This window comes from Ursus maritimus, unplaced genomic scaffold (assembly GCF_017311325.1).
Source record: "Ursus maritimus isolate PB19 unplaced genomic scaffold, ASM1731132v1 scaffold_12, whole genome shotgun sequence".
Taxonomy (NCBI): domain Eukaryota; kingdom Metazoa; phylum Chordata; class Mammalia; order Carnivora; family Ursidae; genus Ursus; species Ursus maritimus.
In genome coordinates, this window is record NW_024423564.1 from 66,799,163 (window position 1) to 66,816,567 (window position 17,405).

A 17,405-nucleotide genomic window follows, 5' to 3' on the forward strand; every position below is an offset into this window, starting at 1 on the left:
TCTGAGAAAGAGTAGGGTTAGCCTTCTAGGCTTTGAGGTCACAACTTACAGAGGATTTTCTAGACAACCCAATCTAAAGTAAGTTCCCCTTCATTACTATCTAGCTCAGCCCATTTGTTTCCTTCATGGTACTTAGTGAAATTTGTAATTATTTGTCTGTTATCCATCTTCCCCTTTAGGATACAAGCTCCGTGAAGGCAGGGGTCATGTCTGTTCATTCACTGAATGCGTATCACAATATCTGACATGTAGTGAACACATAAACATCAAATAAGTGATGAATCTGGAAATAATAATAATATTATTAATATTTGGAAATTATTTAAAAATTCCTGCTCAGGCTTCACAAGCATTGTTAGCACCAGGAAACGACATAGACTATTTAGATAATATTCCAAATGGAGGTTTTCTTATCCAAGATTACAACCCAGAAACCATAAAGAAAAGTTTATTTATCTTATTTCATGAAAATTTAGTTCTGTATGCTAACAGACACCATTCAGTTTTATAAAAGTAAAAGATTGGGGAAAACTATAAAGAAAAGTTACAATCAAGGACAATCACCCACTGTATTAAAGAACTCATATAGAACTCCACGGAAAAAGAAGCATAAGTGATGTATGAGTCACAGACAACAACATAAACACAAGTGGCCAATAAGCATTTTTTTTAAACCACAAATAATTTAAATATCCAATAATAAGAAAATAGTTCAATAAATTATAATACATCCATATTATAGAATATCATGAATCTACGATTAGGAATAAGATGTATTTTTTATTAAGTGAAAAAAGCAAGAATAATATGGATACGATCCCATTTGTAAGAATACATACATACATACATATGTATTTATGAAAGGTATAGGAAAAGTTCTGAAAGAATGCACACCAAACTATTCTGTTTTTAGGAAAATGAGTAGGATTGGTCAGGGCAGAGAGGTGGACGGTATGTGGAGTGGGATTTTTACTTTTTGTTCTACATGCTTTTTGAATATTGGATATCTTCTACTGTAAGCATATGTGCACCTATTGTGTAATTCCAAAAACTATCTTAAAAAGCAACAGAAAATATATGGAAGTCACCCAGCAAAATTCTTGGTATATGGCATTAACAGCAGCCAGAATAAAACAGAAATGATTGGAAAATTTCCCCAAATCATACAGACACAGATCTAGGTGACACAGGGTATCACCTAGAAATGGTTTTGGATAATGTACAGTTACACAGAGACCCCCATCCCACCTACCCCTAACCCTCCCACCATATTTTTTGATTCCTTTTCATTTTCTTGGCCCAGTAGCTGTAGTTTAACTTTAAAACTATATATATAGTATGTATATATATAGTATGGATGGATGGATATATATATCCAAGCTGTATGTGTGTGTGTGTATATATATATATATATATATACACAGTTTGAATATATACATAATCTTTGTACCCGGGGCTGTAACATCAGGAGAGTTTCTTCAGGTGCAAGTGGACCCCGTCCTTGGCTTTGAGGACAATCTTGTGCAAGAAGACTAGAGGTCTGGTGGGGTCCGGAGCCACCTTGAAGCGGAGTAGAATCAAGGCAATGGCCACCTTTAGCTCAATCATGGCAAAATGCTGCCCGATACAGTTTCTGCAGACACCGAGGGAAAGAAAGATACACGAGGAAATGGTAGTTGTTTCTGGCTCTTTAGTTAAGATGCTAGAATAATGAATCTACTGTTCACGGTAAAGCAGTATTTTCACCGTGAACTTTTGGACTTCCACTATTCCCTGCAACAATATGAACTGAGAGGCTATAATGTGATGCCCTCCCTAAAGAGAGTGGCACTTGGAGGTGCTCATAGAACCGTTTCTCCTGTGAGGATGTAATGTAAAACGTGGTGATTATAGTTGGTAACACTGTACTGTGTAATTGAAATCTGTTAATAAAGTAGAACTTAAACGTCCTCACGCACACACAGAGATCAACTGGTGAGGTGGAGGAGGTGGGAATTAACTAGAGGGGGAAGAACCCTTTCACAATGAATGCAGATAGTGAATCACCAGGATGCCCGTTTTAAATATCTTACAATTGCATATGTCGACTATACCTCAATAAATCTGAAATTGAGGGGAAAACAAAAGAATTGTTTCTCCTGCATTGGGGGTGGGCTGCATGGCTTATGAGCAAGTTTGCATCGTGGGATAACTTTCTGAGGCATGGCTGTATAGGATGTGACAGAGAAGGGCCTTGTCCTTTGTGAAACTAAATGGTCTTTTCGGGAGCTCAAACAGGTACCACGATCTACCTCATAATCTGGTGAGAAGATGGGGTTCCGTGAAAGAATATATGGAGCTGAGGCACCAAAGGGAAAGAGCTGTTTCCAAGTAAACATTTCTGTGAATTTTCAACAACTTCACATTGTCCTTACCTTGGTCCAGCTGAGAATGGTAAAAAGGAGTGGGGGTGTCTCTGCTCAGAATTCTCCTGGGAGAACCTCAAGGGGTCAAAGACCTGAAATGACAGGGCAACCCCACCCCCATTCCCAAAACACCATCAGCACATTTCTTAAGCTACTACTAAGCACTAATCAACAGAAATACATGAGCAACATATGTAATTTCAACATTCTGGTAGCCACATTTTTATTATTTTATTTTATTTATTTTTCAGAGAGAAAGAAAGATAGTGCACACAAGCAGGGGGAGCAGCAGGCAGAGGGAGAAGCAGGCTCCTCGCTGAGCAGGGAGCCTGATGTGGGACTCGATCCCAGGACCCTGGGATCATGACCTGAGCCAAAGGCAAACACTTAATGGACTGAGCCACCCAGGCATCTCACATAGCCACAGTTTTAAAATGTGAAAATAATTTTAATAATAGAATTTATTTTGTAGAAAGTATTATCATTCCAACATGTACTCAATATAAATAATTATTAAGGAAATATTCCACATTTTTGTACTATGTCTTCAAAATCCAGTGTGTATTTTGCATTTCCAGCACGTCTCATTTCCGACTAACCACATTTCAAGTGCTCAATAACCATGTGTGATGAATAGCTACCACACTGGACAGGGCAATTCTAGACCTGCAGCCCTCGTTTGGCCTCCTAGTGGACTAGTATGCTATCCAGACTAAGTATGGAGAAAGCAGAAACGCTAGGGCCAGTGATATTGTTTTCACTTTGGAGGTAATAATGTACCCACTTAATTTACGCAAAGATAATGAAAACCCTAATTTGAAAAGATATATGCATCCCTATGTTTATTGCAGCATTTACTTATAATAGCTGAGATATGGAAGCAACCTAAGTGTCCATCAATAAATGAAAGGATAAGGAAAATATGATGGATAGAATGGAATATTACACAGCCAGAAAAAGGATGAGATCATGCCACTTGAGACAACACGGATGGACCTAGGGGGTATTATGCTAAGTGCAGTAAGTAAGACTGAAAAAGACAAATACTATATGATTCCACACATAAGTCGAATCTAAAAAAAACCAAACCAAGTGCATAAACAAACAAAAAGCAGAATTAGACCTATAAATACACAGAATAAACCGATGGTTGTTGGGGGTTGGACAAAGTGAGTGAAGGGGAGAGGGAGATACAGGTTTCCAGTTAAGGAATGAATAAGTCACAGGAGTAAAAGGCACAGCATAAGAAATATAGTCACTGATATTGTTATAGCGATGTGAACATAGCATCAGGTATCAACTTGTCAAATTACTAAGTTGTGCCCCTGAAACTAATGGAACACTGCATGTCAACTACACTCAAATAAAATTAATTTGAACATAAAAAAAAAGAATGCACCCACTTAGAAGTCTAGCCAAAATGATTATGTGATCAATTGTTACTGAGACATGCAGTCCACCTCCCAACACACATAAGAGATCTTAAGCCCGAGCCACTCAGTGAAAGGAAGTATCTTTGGGTATTGTGAGTGTCTAGAGTTTAAGAAGATCGAATCAAGCGCTATGGTTAGCTAGGTGTCTTCTTTTTGCCTCTCCAGATCCTCTCTCCTCCCTTTCCTGCTCTGCTCTGGGCTCCAAGAAGCGGACCCGCATAGTTTGCTCTTAGGTTTGGCTAATAAAAGACATTGATGGGTGATCTGGTGGGTTGGTGGGTGGAGAGAGCTTTTGGGTTATTTATTCCCTGGACCTCACCCTACCAATCTGCCTCAGGCTGGCTGTTCTACTAGAGGCCCAACTCCCGCTCAGGACCCTTCCCAGCACAACAATCTCCCTCCGGTCTTTGTAACTCTCTCTCCCGCCAAGCTCAGAGGTGGGAAGCCCTTCAGCAATTGTGTGCTCCATGTTGCTCTTCTAAACCCTACCAAACCTTTGTAACTAGTTCCTTTACTATTCCTTCTCCTCGAAGTGCCCAACTTGAGTGTGTCATCGGTTTCTGCCAGAATTCTGATTGTTCCATCCAGCAAAAGAGAGTTTGAGTCGCCTGCCTGGCTACATGGACAGTCTACACTCCTGCAGATGTCCAGGTGAGGGCTTGGCAGAGCTTGCAAAGCACATCACTGCAGTACAGATTGCAGTTTGGGGCAGATTGTGTGGCATTATGTCAATCTGTTCATTCGAAGCAAACATGAAGTAGGAGTAGGGGAGGGGACAGTTTTCTTTTAGGAGAAAAGTTGAACAATTTTGGTCTTTATGTTTATTTTATTTGCTTTGTGTCATTTGCCACTTCCACATATTGCTAACAAAAAGTTACTTGCACAGCATTTGTTTTTTTGAAGTGTTTACCTTTGGATTTTCCCAGATGGCAGGGTTATGGTGAAGTCCCCAAATACTGAGAACCACAGTTATTCCTGTGAAAGGAAAGAAGTAAAAAGATTACAGGAGATAGAGCAAGTTGTGGGCTACTGTTACACTACTCTTCAGTAAGAATTTTCTTCCTGAAGGGAATGAGCTGGCTCCTGGCAGAGTTCTGTGCGCCGTAGCTGATGTCAGCAGTCAAGGACCCATGGGAAGATGAGGCTTGAGTGATACCTTAGTTTTCAAAGCAATGACTTATTTAATACCTGATTCTATCTTAAGGAGCTGTTGGTATCATGTCAGAATGATATCTGTTAATGGACAATACAGCACCCACTAGAGATAGCTTGCATCCCAAAGAACAGAACCACAATTCCATCATGTAGGTCCAATGACAAGTTTCTGTTGGTTCTGTTCATAAGTGGAAGGGAGGAAATTTTGGCAAATATCCACATGGTTTGGGGATTAAAAAAGAAGGGGAGAGAGATTTTGAAGATTTTTTGATTACCATAAAAAATTCTGGTAAATTAATTTTGGATCTGTCAACAAAGTCGCAGTGACAAGCTGTTGGTTTTTGCTATAAGAGATCCTGTCGGCTTGTTTCCAAGGGCAAGAGTTAACAGAACACTGAAGCAGACAAGCGAAGAGTGTCTCACGTGACACCCTTCTGCCTCCCACTTGCCCTGCTCAGAGACCTGTGCTCTGAAGAGCACTGGGCTCCAAATGTGGGGCCTCAATGCAAGTTTTAGTTCTGCTCATCTGCACTTTGGGGTCTCCAGTGGGTTTTTGGCTACACCATAGGTATTTGAAAGTGCTTTGTAAACTGAAAAGCACCATATAAGTGTCTGTTAAGATCATGTTCCAAGGGTGGGAAAATGAGATAATGTGCTTGAAGGTTCTATGTTAACTAGTAAGAGCTGCACACTTATAAGAGTGCTATGATGATGATGATGATGAAGCCAAAGACCCCATCTTGGGTCTTCTAGATAAAGACAATGCTGTTCATCTCCCATGAAGTTTCACCTGGGTCTCCAAATAAGCCAAACAAGGGTTATTTTAGAAACAATGTCCTGTGAACGAAGAGACCCTGGGTCGGGATTCTGGCCACCCAGGTTCTGGGCAGAGACTCTTTGCAAATGACTACGTGCTTTTGGGAAAGTCTGGAAACCACGTCTGACCAAAGAATTACCCACTAAGTTCTTAATAAGCACCCAACCCTAAGCCAGACTTCCTTAGGTTTGTCTTGACTCCTCCAAGAGCTGAGAAAAAAGCCAGTCTTTGTCACTGTGGTTGCCAGGATCCCCTGGTCTCTAGGAACTGCTAAAGAAAGGAATGCAAGGACCTGCAGGCAAGGAGCGTCCATCTGGGAAGGTAATGGGCTTGCTGAGCTCTCTGGAAATGGATGGGATTGGAGGCGCCAGTCGGAGTGACTCCTTGATGCACATTGTGGTGTATGCCATCTCACCCAGCTGGTCCCTGTGAGGACAAGTGAAGGAGGGGAGGGAACTCAGGCTCCATATTTAGTTTGTAAATATTGATGTTTTTTTCTTCTTTGGTGTTTATTCCTAGTACATATCATCTCTAGGTTAAAGTTATTTTGCAATTGGCTTATGTAACAGAATATGAGACTCTTTCTACCTCAAGATCAGCTGAGGTTCCAAACAAGTGCCAAATATCCACATTATAAAATGAGATGCTAATCTACCAGTAAAGGATTTGCCAGGGAGATTTCTGAAGCCAGTATTGTAACTCTTAGCTCACCATATAAATCAAGACTGTAGAAGTAATGACTAAGGCCTGAAGAGAGAGGGCATAAGAGTTTTGAGAGGTAAGAAAAAATCCTTTAAAGAGAATTGTTGGAATGCCAGAATGCTGTGGAGAACAGAGGAGGGCCCCCCAACCATGTTAGGCAAAGAGGGCCTTCTTGGGTCACTTAGATGATCTGACATGTGCCCCCTGGAGTTTGGGGAACAGAGGACTGAGAGGAAAGTCTGTGATTCAGAACAGACAGGGAGTTGGGGGAGAGCAACAGGGACAAACAAGTCAGGAGTGCTCCACTGTGCTCTATGGGCCAATGAACTGGCAAGAGGGAGAGCTTCAGAACCAGCAGGAAAGGAATTCTGAGGACAAGAATTCCCTTGCCCCATGAATCACCATGGCAAAGCTCCAGTGAGGGAATCTCCAAGAAACTCACAGATGTGCCCCTTGAGAGTGAAAGGAAGCACTGAATAGCCAGCCACCATGCTCAGAGGGCAAGATCTCCATAGTACCAACCCCTTTCTTCTTCTTGCTCCCTCCTGGGACCACTTATGGAAGGGTTAGAAACAGAAGCTACTGGGTTGGGGAGGACCTGGTCAGTAAAAAGAAGCCAACCACAACCCCCTCACCCACCACTGGCTTCTGGACTCAAAGAAATGCTGAGTTGGGATGGAGGGGGAGGATCCAAGTAGATACGAATTTGCATTTTTCATTACTCCACTGGACCAGACAGCTTCATTACTGAAATGAGACTGCTCTTGTGACTTAAATGGATAGGTGCTCTAGGAGATTCACTCAAGATTTCACCCCAGAGATAAAAAGCACTTGTCCCACGCAAGTGTGAAATATCAGTGGGAGAAGAATAAAGGGGTTTTTTTGGCATCCTAGACAGTCAGCTAGTCATAAAATGACTGCATATATTCAGTCTATTTGCTTTATTGTATTTCTGTTTGCTTTTCTGATTACTTATTTTGAATGCAGGCTCTGGCCATTCAGTAGTGTGAAATTTTCATTTTGAGCTCTTTCCTCCTCAAGCCCAGAATAAAAAGGGTAATTCTGCTTAGCCTGGCACTTTGCATATTTTAGAAACACAATGTTGTGCATCTTAGCCCTGGTGCAAGAAGAAGACAGGAATTTTAACACAATGCAGAAATGGCTGACAAGCCAAATGGAGACATTGAACAACTTGCCAGTTTTTTCAGAAATTGCTCTTTGCAATGTGGTTTTATTATCTGTGTAAAAGAATTATACATTTTTAGCATGCTACATACAAATTTCATAAATGTGAGTATAAAGCCATATTATGGAATAAAAATGTATTTTATTTTTTATAAAATTATTTTCATTTCTCTCATTAAAATAAATGGTAGCTAACAGATCCTTTGCACTTCGTTTTCTCACCTGGCAAAAATTTCTTTATTGTTTTCACATTTCACATAGGCCAGACAAGAATGAGAAAGGCCAATATTGGGGTTGTATATGTATCCACCCTAAACAGTTAAAATAACGAATTAATGTTAAAGAGTGAATAAAAAATGACTAATCAATACCATATTTTGTGCTACACAGATTAAACCTTTAATTTATGGTAGGAAATAACTAGTATTTCCTTATAAAAGGTTGGAGCTCTACCATATCTATATAAACCCAAATTTTTCCTTACAAATGTTCTAACTGAGCTGACCTTTGCATTTGAAATACGTTTTCCCCCAGTCCTGGGGCTGAGTAGCCCTTAGCATTTCTACCTTTCTGCCCCTTTGGCCAACAAAACAATGGTAAGTTAAATATATAGCTAAGGTGAAGAATGTGGTTTAAATCAGAGACACGTGTTTGGTTTTCTTTCAGACAGCGTGTCTGAGGGGCAAATCCATAACCTGGGCATTGTTTAACAACCAGATAAGCTCAACATCTTGCTTTGACATCTTTCACCTGGCTAACCCATCCTATAAGAGGCAGTTTGGGTGTCAAATCTCCCAAGAAGCCCTCTTGAGTCCCCTATACTGGACTAGGTGCCTGTCTTCTGAGTTTCTGTGGTAGCCAGCACGTCTCTTTCTCGCTACCCTTACCAGGTTTTATGGCAATTATCCATACGGAGGCCTGTCTCCTGTCCCAGGGTGTGAGTTCATTGAGGGCAGGATCCACACCAAATCTTGTATATTTCTTAAGTGCCTAAGTACTTAGAATGTTCTCAGTCCATAATCGCTAGACTTAACTACAGTGTATATCGTTTAGTACTATGTTTAAAGTCTAAGCCAGTCCTGAGGAGTGAACACAGAAATGGGTGGGAATGACTACAATGCAGGCTTAAATGATATGGATGCTTGCTTGGGTCTCAGAGAGGAGACCCACTTGAGTCCTACCATTCAAACTCTCAAAGCAAGTCTAGGGATCAAGTCCCCATTTCCAGTGCACCAAGGCAGGTGAAAGAAATGGGACATTACACAACACTGATTGGAAAACCAATGAAGCAGATTACTTGTGGATGAGTGAACTTCTTTTGCAAAGATATAGGGATAATTTTGGTCTCTCTAGTAAAAGAGCAGTTTTTACAGGCACATATCTTGAAGCACAATGGTTACCAAGGTACCAGAGGAAAAAATAAAGCAAAACCCATGGAGAGGAAGAAAGATGAAATGTTTAAGAATGCAGATCTTACCAGGTGATAGAAGACCCATCCCCCAGGATGCCCCTGATCTCTTCCCGGCATCTCTCCTGATGCTCAGGGTTCAGAGCCAGGTAGTAGAGGAGCCAGGAAATGCTCCCTGCCGTGGTGTCATGCCCTGCCAACATGAATGTGTTCACCTCAGACCTTAGGTCAATATCTGAGAAGCTGTTGTCATTTTCAGCCTGGAAGGTATAGTAGAGATATGTTTATGCAATGTCAGTTTATAGATGTCTGCAGCCCCAATCAAGATAATGGCTTTAGGGGGAAAAATTAGAGTTTCATATGAGAGTTTCAATTTTAATTCAGTTCAACAAATACATAGTAGGAGCCACACTTTGACCAGAGCCCAAAGGAAAACCAACATTAGATAAGGAAAGCAGGCCTTGCAAAGAGTTCCTTAATTCATCCTGCCAGATTCATGCAGATTTCCCAGCACCTCCTCCTCATCATTTTACCAACTTACACTATGACCCGTTTTCCTGTGCTTCCCTAAACTGCCATGCAATAATCACCAAGCCCTGTCCAATTAGTAAACAATTTTTATCTTACCTGACTCCCTTTACTGACAGCATTATAGACTTCTATCTTTTCCTGAAACTGTGTGGAGCCAACCCATCAATTCAAAAGTACTGTTAAATTTAGTTGATCAATTTTCCTCTTGTCTCCCCTCCTCCTCACTCACCCATTTACCCACACAATTAACTACATATATGAGCAGCCTCAGACATTTGAAAGATTTACCTGGGCAGAAAGGATAATATCCAGAAAATCCTGGTACTTCTGCTTCTGAGTGTTACCATGCTTCTTCTCATCTTTGAGGAATTTCTTTCTATCTTGGATTACCTTTTCTGGGACAGAATAACAATTCCCCATTACCAAAGTGACAGCAAAGTTAATCAAAGTAAAATAATTACAGAGCAAGCCATGGCCCATGAATAACTTCAAATCTTACCTATTTCCTGATCTCAGAATGGGTACATTGTTTTTAAATAGATTTAATTTTTGCAGATGTTTGTTCTCTCGTCAAATGGCAAACTTGGATCAAAGCTCCAAAGAAACACAATATACGTGAATCAGACTTTATATAACTAAGTAGGCAATATAATAAAGATGGTTTCAAACACAGGTGCAAGTGGCCAAGCATTCTTTTCTTTCTCAGTCTAATATCTCATTTTCATGGAAATGTTATCAAATGAAATGGAAGTCAGGCAAAGAAACACAAACATCTGTATAACTGAAGGGGCTTAAAAGAGAACCCCACAAAAATATGAAACAGAATATCTAAAATGATAATCCAAGAAAACTTTCTGGAAGTGAGACAAAATTTAAATGTATATATTAAGAAGCCCACCCTATCCCTGGAAAAGTTGGAACAGAATAACCAATACCAATATATACCCTAATAAAACGATTCAACATTGTAGACAGAGAAAAGAAACTCCTCAGAGACTCCAAATGAAAAGGACAAATGACTTTTAAGGGTAAGAAAATTAAGGCAGCATCATGCTTCTCAAGAACAATAAAGAAATCAAAGCAAGATTAAAGCATTTTTGGGGTGCCTGGGTGGCTCAGTCAGTTAAGCATCTGACTCTTGATTTCAGCTCAGGTCTTGATCTCAGGGTTGTGAGTTCAAGCCCTGTGTTGGGCAAAAGATGAGAGCATTTTCAAGAAACTCAAGGAAACAAAGTAACAGTAAAGTATTTTATATCCAGGAAAATTGTCATTTGAGTAAGTATCAAGTCTCCCAAAAAACAGGTATAAACTTGCATGGACTCAGAAAATACTATGCTCATGAGCCCATCCTGAGGAATCCAGTGTGGTTGAGCTTCATCCAACCAAGAGATGACTAGGAAAACTTCATTAAAGAACTGAGGTGTGCATTTCATAGATGTAATTCTAGATCTCAGATCAAAATAAGGATTGGCACATGGGCAGAGGAATATCACATAAACACTAACGGTGAAAATAATTCTTCTAAAAATAGGAGGAGAAGAGAGGGAGAAATGGGAAAGTAGAAGAATCACTAATTGTTAGGGGCCTTGCATATTTGATCTTTTCTTCCTCTGGACCTGAGGCCTCTGCTGCAACCATTTTACACCAGATCCTCAGTCAGGCCAATCAGCCTCGGAGCTTGATCCTCCTCCTCATATTTATTGGAGCGGGAGGTACTGGAGCAACACTGTGATACTTGCACCTGGCATTGCTCAATCCAGATGTCAGTGGGGATAGGAATAACCCAGAATCCTAGAACAAACTGGGCCTCTGTGATTAATATAAGTTCTGCTCAGTGAATGTAGATTATAGCAAACTGAAGAAAGAAGATCCAGACTTCTAAATGAAATGTTTCAATATAAAGCTGCTCAGAATGAAGGCCTTCCAGAAACCATCCTCACAATTTCCCACTTATCCAGGAATTATTTCCCCTCTAAATGCATGAAATCATGTTGGTGTATTGTGTTGGGGTTTATACTGATTAATAAATATCTGAAGCTTGAAACAAAAAAATCACTAATAGTTGTATAGGTAATAAACGAAAATCAAAGGATATTATTAAAAACTGACAAACCATCAAATAACCAGTCACAAAAACCAAATACTATATGATTCCTCATATATGTATATGAGGTACCTAGAATAACTAGTCAAATTTGTAGAGACAGAAAATAGAATGGTGGTTTCCAGGGGCTGAGAAAGGAGTATAAAGAGGAATTATAATTTAATATGTATGGAGTTTTAATTTTGCAAGGTGAAATGATTCTGGAAATGGATGGTGGTGGTGATGGCACAATAACGTGAATGTAATTAATAGCACTAAACTGTACACTTAAAAAGATTAAGATGGTAAATGTTATCTGTATTTACCACAGTAAAAATGACAGGCCAGATAGCATTACAAAGCTGTGATCACCAAGACAGCATGGTACTGGCACAAAAACAGACACACAGATCAATAGAACAGAATAGAGAGCCCAGATATGGACCCTCAACTCTATGATCAACAACTCTTCAACAAAGCAGGAAAAAATATCCAATGGAAAAAAGTTTCTTCAATAAAAGGTGATGGGAAAATCGGACAACTATATGCAGAAGAATGAAACTTGACCATTCTCTTACACCATACACAAAGATAAACTCCAAATGGATGAAAGACCTCAATGTGAGACAGGAATCCAACAAAATCACAGAGGAGAACATAGGCAGTAACTTCTTCAACATCAGCCACAGCAACTTCTTTCAAGACACGTCTCCAAAGGCAAGGGAAACAAAAGTGAAAACGAACTTTTGGGACTTCATCAAGATAAAAAGCTTCTGCACCGCAAAGGAAACCATCAACAAAACTAAGAGGCAACCCATGGAATGGGAGAAGATATTTGCAAATGACACTACAAATAACAGGCTGGTATCCAAGATCTGTAAAGAACTTCTCAAACTCAACACCCAAGAAACAAATAATCAATTCAAAAAATGGGCAGAAGACATGAACAGACACATCTCCAAAGAAGACCTACAAATGGCTAACAGACACAGGAAAAAATGTTCAACATCATTAGCCATCAGGGATTCAAATCAAAACCACCTTGAGATACCACCTTACACCAGTTAGAATGGCAAAAATTGACAAGGCAAGAAACAACAAATGTTGGAGAGGTTGAGGAGAAAGGGGAACCCTCTTACACTGTGAGTGGGAATGCAAGTTGGTACAGCCACTTTGGAAAACAGCATGGAGGTCCCTCAAAAAGTTCAAAATAGAGCTACCCTATGACCCAGCAATTGCACTACTGGGTATTTACCACAAAGATACAGATGTAGTGAAAAGAAGGGCCACATGCACCCCAATATTCATAGCAGCATTGTCCACAATAGCCAAACTGTGGAAGGAGCCGAGATGCCCTTCAACAGATGAATGGATAAAGAAGATGTGGTCAATATATACAATGGAATATTACTCAGCCATCAGAAAGGATGATTACCCTGCATCAACGTGGTTGGAACTGGAGGAGATTGTGCTAAGTGAAATAAGTCAAGCAGAGAAAGACAATTATCATATGGTTTCACTTATTTGTGGAACATAAGGAATAGCATGGAGGATATTAGGAGCAGGAAGGGAAAAATGAAGGGGGGTGGGGAATCAGAGAGGGAGATGAACCATGAGAGATTATGGACTCCGGGATACAAACTAAGGGTTTTAGAGGGGAGGTGGGTGGGGGAATGGGGTAGCCAGGTGATGGGTACTAAGTAGGGCACGTGTTGCATGGAACACTGGGTGTTATACGCAAACAATGTATCATGGAACACTACCTCAAAAACTAATGATGTACTGTATGGTGACTAACATAACATAATAAAAAAAATTTTAAAAATAAAGGCTACAGGATCTCAAAAAAAAAGTTTAAATAAAGGAAGGGGAATTAAGGATTTATGGAAGGACTAAACACTATGGTAGCCAGAGAAAAAATATAAACTTTCTTAAATATCAAAAAATATATTTTAAAAGAGCAAAGAAGACATACCACATAGAGAAAGGAACACAGCGTACTGACTAGAATAATGTCCCCCCCAAATTCATGTTCACCCAGAACCAGTGAATGATTATTTGTTAAGGAAGCCTTTAGGAAACTAATACACACAGTAACTATAATATAATACACATAGTAAAGCATAATAATGTGTTAAGTCCAAACATACCAGTCATTTCAACAAATAAGAATGGGAATGACTTGTTTACTAAAATAAAAACATTTTCGAATTGTCTCATAAAGCAAAACTGAACTATGTGCTGCATGTAAGGAAAACACATAAAACAAAGCAATTCAAAATGTCTACAAATAAAGGGATGGACAAGGATATACCAGACAAATGTAGATAATAAGAAAATTGGGGTTGCAATCCTGATATCAAACAAAGTAGAATTTGAACAAAAACTCATCAAAGAAGGCCAGTTTTTATTTATTTATTTGCTTATTTATTTATTTATATTTTAAAAAATATTTTATTTATTTGTCAGAGCGAGAGTGAGAGAGAGCACAAGTAGGGGGCGTGGCAGGTAGAGGGGGAAGCAGGCTCCCTGCTGAGCAAGGAGCCCAACGCAGAACTGGATCCTAGGACCCTGGGATCATGACTGAACCTAAGGCAGATGCTTAACTGACTGAGCCACCCAGGCTTTCCAAGAAGGTCAGTTTTTAATGTTAAAAGTCAGGATATCACAGGACACCTGGCCGGCTTGTTGGTAGAGCATGTGACTCTTGATCTCAGGGTTATAAGTTCGAGCCTCACATTGGGTGTAGAGATAAATAAAATCTTTAAAAAGTCATGATATCACAGGATATAATACTTACGAACATATATACACACCAAATAATGCAGAAGTACCTATTTAAAGCAGAAACTATAGGAAATGCAAGGAAAAATAGGTAGACTCACACTAATAATAAGAGTCTTCAACATACCACTCCCAGTACAGGACAGGTCAAGTTGACCAAAAGAAGATATAGAAGATCCAAACAAAATAATAAGGCAGAACATATGGGGGAAAATATCAGACACCATACCTAATAATAGACAATTTATCTTCTTCATAAGAGTGCATGGAACATTTACAAAAATTGATCACATATTAGAGCAAAAAAACCATTAGTAAGTTCTGTAAAATGGAAATACTACAAACAATGCTTTCGAATTGCAATACAATTAAATTAGAAATTTTTAAAAATAAAAAAATAGGAAAGTTTTTCACCCAGAAATTTATAAACCTTTTATTAAACACCTTTTTAGTGAAAGGGATACACAAACAGAAATTAAAGAATTTCTGGAAAAGTAATGATAATAAAAACATTACTTATCAAAATACATGGGATATATTTAATCAATGAACAAAAGAAAATTCATAGTCTTAAAAACACATAGAATAAGAAATATAAAAATCCATCTCAAAATTCTTATGGAATCTCAAGGGACTGCAAAGAGCCAAAGCCATCTTGAAAAAGAACAAAACTGAAGGACTCACACTTCTTCCTAACTTCAAAACTTACTACAAAGCTATGTTAACCAAAACAATGTGGTATCAGCCTAAAGATAGACATATACCATCTATGAATGGAATACAGAGTGCAGAAATAAACCCTCACATATATGGTCAAATAATTTTTGACAAGGATACTAAGACCATTCAATAGGGGAAAGGATAGTCTTTTCAACAAATGTTGCTGGGAAAACTGGATATCTACATGCAAAAGAATGAAGTTAGATCTTACCTAATACCAGATTTGAAAATTAACTCAAAATAGATCCAGGACCTAATTGTAAGACCTAAAATAATAAAATTCTTAAAAGAAAAATAGGATTAAAAGCCACTGGATTTAGTAAGGATTTCTTGCACTGACACCCAAGGCACAGGTAACACAAGAAAAGATAGACAAATAAGACTTTATGAAAATTTAAAAACAGTCTCCATAGAGTAAAAAACAAAACAAAACAGTATCCATAGAGTAAAAAGGCAACCCACAGAATGAGAGAAAATATTTGCAAATTATCTATCTGATAAGGGATTCAGATCCAGAATATATAGAGAACTCCTAAAACACAACACCAAAAAACAAACAACGTGATTCAAAAATGGGTAAAGGACTTAAGTGGACATTTCTCCAAAGGAGATATATGAATGGCCAATTAGCACATGAAAAAAAAAAAGACGTTCAACATCACAGATTATTAGGGAAATGCAAATCAAAATTACAATAAGATACCACCTCGGACTTATTAGGACTGCTACTATCAAAAACCCCAGAAAACAAGTGTTGATAAGAATCTGGAGAAATCAGAGAGGGAGTTAAGATGGCAAAGGAGTAGGGGACCCCTTTTTCAGCTGGTCCCCTGAGTCGAGTGGATAGGTACCAGACGAGCCTGAACACCCACAGAATCAGCCTGAGACACAGGAAGATGCATCTGGATCTCTACAAATGAACATCTCCAGCGCTGAGTATTGAGGTACGAAGCGGGGAACCGTGAAACCTCGCACAGATATCAGAAGATAAATGGAAGGGGGAGGGAGCCGCCGCGTTGGGGCGCCGGGAAGCGGTAGCCACCTGCACTGGGGAGCAGGCGGACTCGCGGACGGGCACCCGCGAGAGAGCGGACTGAGACCGTGAGCCGGGGGAACATGCGCGACCAGACTTCTCACGGAACACCGGTGCGCTCACTGGAACCAGACTGAGACCGGGAGCTCCAGAAGCACGCAGGGGCGGCTGGCAGCTGGTGGCTGGCGGCTTTAGAAACACAAAGGACAGAGACACGCCGGCCCTGGAAGTGAGGGCTGGGACACCAGCTGTGGGGCGCACATCTCGGGAAGCTGCAGGGTTGAGCAGCACCAACAGAAACAGAGTTAAAGTGGCCAGAACATCAGTGGAGAACGGTCTGCGATCCCTCTGTTCTGTGACAGAAGCTGAGATTCGGCCACTGCTGCTCTGACTCTCAGAAGAGGCACAGCAAACCACCAGGGAAAGCCGCCAGAGAACAAAGCCCGGAAAGACCGGCTCACAGTGTGCCCACCCCTATCCTCCCTCGCAGGGGACACGGAGACTCTACCCAAACAGGGTTGCCTGAGTATTGGTGCGGGAGGCCCCTCCCCCAGAAGGCAGGCTGAAAAATCAAGAAGCCCACATCCCTAAGATCCCTATAAAACAAGGGCGCACGGCCTGGGTCCCGGTCATTAATTTGGGCTCTGGACAACCCCACAACCTCTCCTCATCAGAATGACGAGAAGGAGAAATCCTCCCCAGCAAAGAAAAGACAATGAGTCTGTGGCCTCTGCCACAGAACTAATGGATATGGATATAACCAAATTATCAGAAATGGAATTCAGAGTAACAATGGTCAAGATGATGTGTAGACTTGAAAAAAGTATTAATGAAAATGTTAATGAGAATATAGAATCTCTAAGGGCAGAAATGAGAGTGAATCTGGCAGAAATTAAAAATTCTATGAGCCAAATGCAGTCAAAACTAGAGGCTCTGATGGCCAGGGTGAATGAGGTAGAAGAATGTATCAGTGAATTGGAAGATGGGTTAGTAGAAGAGAAAACTAAAATAGAATCTGGACTTAAAAAAATCCATGCTCATGAATGTAGGTTATGGGAGATTACTGACTCAATGAAACGTTCCAATGTCAGAATCATCGGCATCCCCGAGGGGGTGGAGAAAAACAGAGGTCTAGAAGAGATATTTGAA

The 17,405-nt window shown here is 40.0% G+C and overlaps 1 protein-coding gene and 1 pseudogene across 2 annotated transcripts in view; one reads left to right on the forward strand and one right to left on the reverse strand.

The window, feature by feature from the left end:
• Window positions 1–432: 432 nt before the first annotated feature.
• The window catches only part of LOC103670744 (cytochrome P450 4X1), a 45,754-nt gene continuing 28,781 nt past the window's right edge, over window positions 433–17,405 (reverse strand). For both annotated transcript variants that reach the window (XM_008699241.2, XM_008699240.2), the window contains exons 7-12: window positions 9,925–10,031; window positions 9,175–9,365; window positions 6,103–6,236; window positions 4,749–4,813; window positions 2,415–2,497; window positions 433–1,633 (exon numbers count right to left, since the gene is read on the reverse strand). In XM_008699241.2, coding sequence (XP_008697463.1) covers window positions 1,465–1,633; window positions 2,415–2,497; window positions 4,749–4,813; window positions 6,103–6,236; window positions 9,175–9,365; window positions 9,925–10,031 — 749 coding nt within the window. In that variant the 3' untranslated portion in view covers window positions 433–1,464. The remainder of the gene's footprint in view (window positions 1,634–2,414; window positions 2,498–4,748; window positions 4,814–6,102; window positions 6,237–9,174; window positions 9,366–9,924; window positions 10,032–17,405) is intronic.
• On the forward strand, window positions 10,470–11,557 carry LOC103670857 (annotated as a pseudogene).